This window comes from Lactuca sativa, chromosome 5 (genome assembly GCF_002870075.4).
Source record: "Lactuca sativa cultivar Salinas chromosome 5, Lsat_Salinas_v11, whole genome shotgun sequence".
Lineage (NCBI taxonomy): Eukaryota > Viridiplantae > Streptophyta > Magnoliopsida > Asterales > Asteraceae > Lactuca > Lactuca sativa.
In genome coordinates this window covers 366893218-366902788 of record NC_056627.2, presented here as the reverse complement: position 1 = coordinate 366902788, position 9571 = coordinate 366893218, and the positions used below count along the sequence as shown (strand labels likewise).

General features: G+C 31.0%; 1 protein-coding gene across 3 annotated transcripts; it reads left to right on the top strand.

The window, feature by feature from the left end:
- The first annotated feature begins 3907 nt into the window (after positions 1 to 3907).
- LOC111917623 (receptor-like cytosolic serine/threonine-protein kinase RBK2) lies at positions 3908 to 7688 on the top strand. 3 transcript variants are annotated; one of them, XM_023913287.3, is made up of 9 exons: positions 3908 to 4066; positions 4440 to 4529; positions 4971 to 5368; positions 5831 to 6082; positions 6231 to 6385; positions 6564 to 6643; positions 6748 to 6883; positions 6992 to 7141; positions 7219 to 7688. In XM_023913287.3, the coding sequence occupies exons 3-9, from the start codon at positions 4981 to 4983 to the stop codon at positions 7366 to 7368; spliced, it is 1311 nt and encodes a 436-aa protein (XP_023769055.1). In that variant the 5' UTR covers positions 3908 to 4066; positions 4440 to 4529; positions 4971 to 4980; the 3' UTR covers positions 7369 to 7688. The 3 variants fall into 3 exon arrangements, with proteins under 3 accessions (XP_023769055.1, XP_023769056.1, XP_023769057.1); XM_023913288.3 differs by lacking the exon at positions 4440 to 4529 and having other exon boundaries at positions 3909 to 4066; XM_023913289.3 differs by lacking the exons at positions 3908 to 4066; positions 4440 to 4529 and adding an exon at positions 4562 to 4884.
- Positions 7689 to 9571: the final 1883 nt, after the last annotated feature.

Sequence of the window (9571 nt, the reverse complement as noted above, 5' to 3'; positions counted from 1 at the left end):
ACCCCATCAAGAGTTTAGAAGGACAGATCATCTCGTCCAAACTACAACATACATCATCTTGGAACTTTTGGGACAAGAAATGGTTCCAAAAGGCTAGAATGGCTAGATCTATGATATACAAGCATAAAGTTTGAAGCTTTTTACCTTCTGGAGCTTCTAGGACACAATCCAACTTTAGATCTACAAGGCAATCTTCTTCTCCAACTTCTTGGTGAAATGCCTTCACCTCCATGAGCTCAAAATACCCACTTACTCACACTCTCACACAAGAACTAGGGTTTGGGATGTTTCTGGAGGATGGAGGCTAAGAGTGATGAGAGAAAATGAACCATAAGGATGTTTATATAGCCCCCAAACCGGGTTATTATGGTTTCCTTCTAATATGAGTTCGCCCAACGTACTAGGGTGCGCCCTAGTACGCTCATCGTACCTTATGTACGCGCATCGTACTCCTCTTGGTCCCAAAATTACAACTTAACCCTTGGGTTCTTCAAGGATTTACCCTTCCATCCCCCAGGACTACAAATGACAACTTTTTGGGATGTTACAATCAGTCAGAGCAGTTATTTGATTGTCAAAAGATTGAGGCGAGTCTCCTCACTGTACTCGTGGTTCGAAGGCATTAATGTCGAACCACTAGGTTTTGTTATGCTAGTTGTCTTTGTGACTCTTGCATGGTATGTTGGGCTAGGCCCATTGTATGGCGAGCTAGGTCTATTTGTATGTTGGGCTAGGCACATGGAACGGGAAGGGCTAAGCCCATTGTATGTTATATATGTATCTAACTGTCTGTGTGACTTTTGCATTTGTATGATCGGGCTAGGCCCAATGGTTTGGCAAGGCTAGGCCCATTATGGTGGGTTGGGCCCAATATGCGGGCTAGACCCAATGGTATGTATGGTATGTGGTATTTTGGGAATCACTTACTAATTTTAATGTTCGATCACATGATGTATTTTGCTTACATTACAAATGAGGCCAAGTCAAATTTAATGATGCGTTAGTGATACGATTAATAGACCGACGATATATATTCCCACTCGAATGTCTTTTTTTATTTATATGTTTTTTATTAGACCATCTCCAACCCACTTCAATTTTTCCCCCAAAAATGAAGTAAAAATGGGGTAAATAATGTTCCATCTCCAACCCTATTCCATTTTTACCCCATTTTTTATCACAAAAAGTATATTCCTAGTATATTTCATTCTTTCAACTTACATAGATTGTGAAAGACATCCCTTCTACTAATTTGGTTTTGACAAATATATAATCTATATATTTTTTTCATTACAATAATATCAAACAAATAAGATTATATTTATAATACACTTATAAGCTTTTGTAAAATATGTTATTGTTTTTTAAAATCAATATGTATTTAACTTTTTATATAAATTTGTTGAACACAAAACAAACTTTATATTTATAATTAAGGGAAAACTACAATAAAGTCCATACATATCGGTCTCATAATCGATTTAGACTTTATATCTTTTTTTTATTTAATTAAGTCTCAAAAACCGGTAATCGTAATCAATTTAACCATTTTATCCATTCAACAGGTCATCCAACTTTCAAAAAATACATTTTTGGCCCAGATTTCGAGTTTATTACAAATTTGGTAAAAAAGTTACACTTTTTGGCCAGATTTTAAATTTTATTAAAAATTTGTTTCAAAATTTATCCTTTTGACCCAAATTTTAGAATTTTGTTATGAATTCATCATAACTTTAGTTTTTTTTACAACTTTTTTTTCTCAAAATTTTGTTTCGATAATGTTTTTTCTTTATAAAATCATATTTATATAAAAAACAAAAAATATTTTCACATAAAAAATCTTATATTTTTTATATAAAAACTTTTTCTTGAAAAGCTTTTTATATACGGAATATCTATTTAGGTATTTATTAAGTACATAAACATATACAAATTCGTTTTTATAAAAAAATATATACAAACATGTATTTTACAAACAAAAAAATGTATACAAACACCTGTTATATATATATATATATATATATATATATATATATATATATATATATATATATATATAATTGTGTATCTATATTTTTTATAAAATCGTGTTTGTATACATTTCAATTATAAAAACGTGTTTGATTTTTTTTTATATATAATATGTGTTTGTATACATTTTATATATAAATGTGTTTGAATACAAATACATTTATTATAATATAGGTGTTTACAAAAATATGTTTTTACAAAAGAAATAAATACGTTTACTATGAAATAGGTGTTTGTATACATTTTTTTTATAAATGTGTTTGCATACATATGCATTTATAAATAAATAGGTGTCCGTATACATTTTATTTTGTAAAATACATGTCAGTATACATTTTTTCCTATAAACGAACTTGTATATATTTATGTACTTAATAAATACCTATTTTTATAAATAGGTATTTCGTATACAAAAAAGTTTTTATATGGAAAATATAATATTATTATGTGAAAATATGTTTTTTTGTATAAATATGATTTTATAAAGAAAAAATATATTCATAACAAAATTTTGCGAAAAAAGTTGTAAGAAAACTAAATTTGGGATGAATTCATAACAAAATTCTATAATTTTGGCCAAAGGGGTAAATTTTGGACCAAACTTGTAATAAAATTTAAAATATTGGCCAAAAGTGTAAACTTTGGATCAAATTTGTAATAAATTTTGAAATCTAGACCAAAAGTGTAATTTTTGAAAGTTGGATGACCTGTTGACCGACTTAATTGAATAAAAAAAAGATATAAGGACTAAGTCGATTATGAGACCAATATATAAAAACTTTATTACAATTTTTCCGTTATAATTAATTAATATAATTTAATATATAATAAAATATTATAAGTATTAAATATTACATTTGAATTATAATTAGTAGGTAAAACTAAACTAAAAATGTATAAATATATAAATAAAGGTAGGGGTGTCAATTTATGACACGACACGACAAAAATACATGAAACGAAACGAAATCGGGACTAAATCAAAATTTGAATTTGTGTTCGTGTCGTGTTCGTGTCAAGATTAAAAAACACGATGTCGTGTCGTGTTGTGTTCGTGTTCATAAATCGACACGAAATTGACACGATTAAGCAGGTCGTTGTCGGGTTTTTCGTGTTTGTCCTTTTTATCCTGTTATATATATATATATATATATATATATATATATATATATATATATATATATATATATATATATATATATATATATATATATATATATATATATATATATATATATATATATATATATATATATATATATATCTTTAAGTATGAATGAAATACACTAATAGTAATGTAATATTATCTTTGTCGTGTCGTGTCATGTTTTAATTGGTTTGTTTTCGTGTTAATAAAAAAACACACCACATCGTGTTGTGTCATGTTATACAAAACCTTGTCGTGTCAGATAAAAACACGACATGACTACCCAATTTGACAGAACTAAATAAAGGGATGAAAACGACAACCTAGAGTTCATCGTATTTTGAAAGAAATGAATAGTATAACTGATGTAATATTATTCATATCCCTAAAATGGAGGAATAAACGTGAAAAAGTTGAAGGAGAATGAGAAAAAAAAAATAAGAGTGGGTTGAAGATTTTATATGAACCTACTATTATTTACTTTTTATTATTATTATTATTATTCTAGCAATAACTTCCATTTCTTTTTAATATAAAAAAAATTTATTTTAAGGTTTTTCCTATAAAATCATTATAACTGTTAAAAAAAATAAAAACTAATCGTCTCTCAAGAATGGAAAAAACATTTATGAAATTTGTGTTCAAAGTAATTTTTTGTAAATGTAATGAAACGTACCAAAAAAAAAAAAAAAAAAAACTTCACATACCAGCAACCATCAGTGTTCTTCTACAATACTCCATTTCCACCATTCATTCTCTCTCTCTCTCTCTCTCTCTCTCTCTCTCTCTCTCTGACATCAGTTTCTGGGGTTTCACCCCTCCTCTGTTTTCGGACATCTTGACAGTATCAAAGCATCCGTAAACGAATCTTCAGCTTTTGCTTTTATGGTATGTCGGTCAAACCCTCTACCTCTGCCTATTGCTGTTTCTTTTTGCCCCAATTCAACTATTCGAGCCTTGATGCTGATGTATATAAATCTATATGTATATGTACGTACATATTCATTTATGTATGTATATGCATCATGACTCATGAATAAGTACTACAGATTCCCATGAAAACAAGTTACCAGCATGTGCATGTGTTCGCTTGTCTCCTCCCTGTTTTCTTTTTCGTATGTTATGGGGTTTTCTGTTTTCATTTCAATGGGTTTCCCTCGATTCCTGTGTTGAATTCACTTACCTTTTTTCGAAATTTATAAACCCCCTTTTGCTTTTCCATTTGATACACAATCTTATTTTCTTTTTGTTGATATTTTAGAGGGTGGTAGGGTGCTGAGGAAATTGGTTATTGCATTTGAAGAATCAAAATTTCAAAATAATCATCTGCCTAACTTTTAAGTCTAAGAAGGTAGGCAATTGTATCAATTTAATTAATTAGTTATTTTACAAGTGTTCGTGTGCATCTTGATATCTGATTATTTAAAGTCCAAATAATTTTAAAATCACAATCTATTTAAAAGCAAATCCAAACTTCCCTTTCTTTAATTATTTTCTTGTACATTTTGCGTATTTTCTATCCCAAACAACCCGACAATATAATAAGTTTTAGCGAAATACTATGACTTAAAGTTATGGTTTAAAAGGACATACAGATAAGAGCATTCTCATTAGTCATTATTTTTGTAAAAAAGTTATGTTTAAGGTTCCTGGGTTGTCTTGTCATGTCTTCTTGATCCAACAAACTATCAGCTCTCCTTTTTGATGTATAAAAAAATTCGTCTTTTTTGCAATTTTTAATATGGGCTTGTGAGTTTTCATGTATTTTCATACAAAAAGATTAATTTTGCAGATTAGTAGATATGCAGAAGGTGAAGGTAAACAGCTATTCACCCACTTGTGTTCTTGAGGATTATTTAAGAAGTTTGGAATCAGACACAGTTTCTTCAAAAGAAAGCACATCAGGAAGTGAAGATCATCAAAAAGATTTAAAATCCTCAACAGCAACAACAACAACCTCAAAATGGATTGATTTTGTTCATCTAGTGAAAAGCAAATCAAAGAAATGTTTGCCCACATTTCATCCAATCAGTAGTGGCTTGCAATTATCAAGAAAATTAAGTAGCAGTTTCAGAGAACACGTGGCCATGATTCCACCATCTCCAATGGCAGATATGAATTATTTCAAGCCTCATTGGAAGAATTTCACCTTCTCACAGTTGCAATCTGCCACCAACAACTTCTCAAAAGGTACGCTTCTTGATTCATCTTAATCTTCAAGATTCATAAACGGGTTTAGTATTTAGGTAAATTTACTATGATTATTTGATTATTCAGAACTAAAGTTTTCATCTTTTTTTATAATTAGGTAAGGAGTTGCTGTAAGAATCTTTTTTTTTTTGTGAGTGTTTGGTAAATTGAAGATTATAATTGTATGATTATTTGATTATTTACTTTTTAAAGTTTTCATCTTTAAGAAAACTGATTGTCAAGACAAATGTAAAATTACCTAACTGCCCCTGACAGTATAGGTGATTATATAAATGTGATATTTCAAGTAGCAATAATCATTTAGACATGTAAAATTAACTTCAAAAGTGATTATCATAACTTTAAGCAACAAAAGCACAAACGCTTTTATTATAACTGAGTATCTGAGAATCGTATAATACTTAGTTAGGATTTTTTTTTTTTTTTTTTTTTTTTCTCCAGAAAATATGATTGGGAAGGGAGGATATGCTGAGGTGTACAAAGGGGTTTTAAAAAATGGGCAGCTTGTTGCTGTTAAACAACTCACAAGAGGCCCTATTGATGAAAGAACATCAAGCTTTTTATCAGAACTTGGAGTTATGGCTCATGTTAATCATCCAAATACAGCCAAATTGATTGGTTATGGTGTTGAAGGAGGATTACACCTTGTTCTTGACTTGTCTCCTAATGGCAGCTTAGCTTCATGGCTTCATGGTTAGCAATGTACTTTCATTGATTTGTTTGTTATTGTATTCTACTTTCATTTTCTTTATAATATAAGGCACAAATAATTGAAAGTAGGTTGTTAATTCTTGAATTGAAAGGGTTAAAAAGTTTGGATTTTTACATTTTTTTGTTACAGCTTTGAAGGAGAAATTAGATTGGGGTATTAGGTACAAGGTTGCTTTAGGGACAGCTGAAGGTTTGCTTTACCTTCATGAAGGATGTCAAAGGAGAATCATTCATAGAGACATCAAGGCTGCAAATATCTTGCTTACACAAGACTTTGAACCTCAAGTAAGCCCTTTTGAAATTAATCATTAGTTTTGAATGATTATATGACTTTAATGGATCATATAAGATCAAAATAATCATATTTGTATAATCGGTATGGATTTGTTGGAAGAAAATCACAAAATATAAGTCTAAAGTAGAAAAATATGCAACTTTTTAAGGTAAACCATTTTCAACTCAGATTTGTGATTTTGGGCTTGCGAAATGGCTTCCTGAGCATTGGACTCACCATACAGTTTCAAGATTCGAAGGAACATTCGGGTTTGTATGCTTTTATTATTAAAGCCCCAATACTTAATAATATATAATACTAGTGTTCTTATTCATAATCATAAATGGCTTAAATTTTATAATTTTTTTTGTAGATATTTAGCTCCAGAGTATTTAATGCACGGGATAGTCGATGAAAAGATTGATGTTTTCGCATTTGGTGTACTTTTATTGGAGCTTATTAGTGGTCGTAGAGCTCTTGATTATTCTCAACAGAGTCTTGTTTTATGGGTACGTATGCTTCAGAAATAGCAACATTGAAAAATTGACATAATAATATGATAGATTTTTTAACATAGAATTTCTTAATAAGGAAAGCTGTTTGATTTCCTTAAACAGGCAAAACCATTGCTGAGGAAGAACAATGTGAGAGAGCTGGTTGATCCTGCAATTGCTGAGGATTGCAATAAACAAGAATTGCATCGAATGGTGTTGGCTGCATCTTTATGTATACAACAATCATCCATTCGAAGGCCTGATATGAATCAGGTATTTTTTTTTTGCTCATTCAAGAATCTCTCTAACCATTTGAGCAATACAATACAATGGTGTATATGCATGCACAGGTTTTACAGCTGCTAAAAGGGGAACAAGGTGGATGGGAGTTTGCAATGAAAAACTGTAGAAGAGGGTCATCATTGAAAAAACGTTATGAAGATCTTTTTAGTTCGGTTAAGTATGGTATGATCGAATCAAATGGGTTAATCAGGCTTTGACAACATGGATATGATACGATATGGGTGAAATTTTGAAGTAGAAATCTTCTTCTATATATATGTACATACATATACGGATTACATTTTTACTTTTGTAAAATTATATCGTATAGTATTAATTGTGATCTTGCCAGTTGCCATCAAGGTTCTTTAGAACATTTGTTGGCTATTTTTGTTTCAAGAATGGAATGGAAGAAAAGATTGTTGGATGCGTATATAGTTATATGGTGGTGGAACTTTGTATTGTAGCTATGTTTGTTGTATTGTAATGTAACCTTTTATATATATAGGAAAATAAATGAAATTCTATCGGTTTTGAAGTTGAAAGATAGTTGGTTTGGCAATTAAAAGTTTGGACTCGTAACATGGTGCAACTGCAACACACTTAGAAAAGTGAGGACAATTCGCTGAATGTTAAAATCACAACCAATATATTCCAAAAATATGTGAACAATTCCCGGTGTGTTACTAATTAATTGTCTTTACTTCCGTACAAAGCAAAATTAGGCCAAATTTAAGGTCAGTAAAAAGCGATCTAATCTGTCAAAACAACTCAAAATTAGTCGGTTGGGTTAAGATTTTCAACCCTTTAAGTTAAATTGGTCAATCAGTCTAACTCATTTATTTAAATAAGTTGGATTAGAGGGTGTTTGGCTTATCATTTGAAAGGCCAAAATGACTTTACTCAAAAGTTACAAAAAGTCAGGAAATCCTGACTTTACTCAAAAGTTACAAAAGTCAGGAAATCCTGACTCTATGCAGCCGTTTCACACAATATACACAAATGCAAACCTAAAATTAGTGTCGGCTAAATGAGTAATTGAACTTTGGTCCTATGCATGCCGTATGGGCATGTTAAGGGGGTGTTATGGCTTAGATGGCAAAGGAAACGGACGTTATAACACCATGAACACCACCCTATGTGCTAATTGTGGCATGTTATGGCGCTTCTCGTTGTAACGACACAATGCAACACCTTTATCAACTAATCAAATCTCTCTCTCTCTCTCTCTCTCTCTCTCTCTCTCTCTCTCTCTCTCTCTCTCTCTCTCTCTCTCTCTCTCTCTCTCTCTCTCTCTCTCTCTCTCTCTCAACATGTTATAACATATATGCACTACCCCCACTTCTAATTATTGTTGTGTTGGCATGTAATCTGGGTTGTAGCAGCATTAGACACATACCTAATGCTCTAAAGGTCATGTTACATTTTTATAAAACATTACGCATTAAGTAAAACATTATGCATTAGATTACTTAATATCTTTTATTTACTTCATGTTTTTGACGTTTGGGTTTTCACTGCTCCTCAATATTCTCTTCACCGGGAATCTATACGACCATTAGTAATATGCACGACTTGATTATACGTAAGAAGCAAGAAGCCAAGTTCAAAATTCACATCATATTACTTCTCTAATTCTCTCCGGTGCAGCTTACCTTCGATTCCATGGAGAAATTGACATCCAAGAACGAAAAAAAGTAAGATGTTTTTATTCAAGTTCTTACATTAGGATGTTTCCAAGTTAAATTGTTTTTGTTACCGTGTTAGATTGACACTTTTTTTGTGTGATGAACATCGTTGAAATATCGGAAGAAGAAGTCCATGTCCTGCAATCTCTTACACCTCTAACAGGGAACAACGAAAAGAATCCAAAGTCAATCAAACAACTAAAGCCAAAGATGGTGTGGATGTCAAACGCCACAGAAAACTTACATCAAAGGTTTGCAACGAATTTGAATTTCTTGATATCGATGAAAACGGTGAATTACATTGTAAATGTAAAAAATATGGTCAAGTTTATAATGCTGAAACCATAATTGGTATTGGAAATTTAAAACGTCATATTTAAAGTTGTAAACTAAGTCGTTTTAAAGATACTGGAGAAATGGTTTTGGATATTAGTGGAAATGGCGATTCGATAACTAGCAGGTCCCTAAGTTTAATCCTAGCACCTTCTATGAGATGTTAGCCACTGCCATAGTTAGGCAACCCTTCAACCCAATGGGTTGGGTTGGGTTAGAAATTTCAACATTTTTAATTAAATAAGTTGGGTTGGGTTGAAATATTTACCCAATTAATAAATAGGTTGAACACGAAACTAACCTAGATCGACTCATTGTTAGCTCTAGCCAAATATATGAAAGTAAGTCCTAGTGTTGCAGAAATCAGGCTTAACGACTGATTAATCCCTTGGTAGGGATG

Bases quoted from the DNA above. Each gene is read 5' to 3' on its own strand.
- LOC111917623 (XM_023913287.3), top strand. From the start codon at position 4,981: ATGCAGAAGGTGAAGGTAAACAGCTATTCACCCACTTGTGTTCTTGAG. The intron at 5,369-5,830 runs GTACGCTTCTTG...TTTTTTCTCCAG, and splicing joins CACCAACAACTTCTCAAAAG to AAAATATGATTGGGAAGGGA. The intron at 6,386-6,563 runs GTAAGCCCTTTT...TTTTCAACTCAG, and splicing joins CACAAGACTTTGAACCTCAA to ATTTGTGATTTTGGGCTTGC.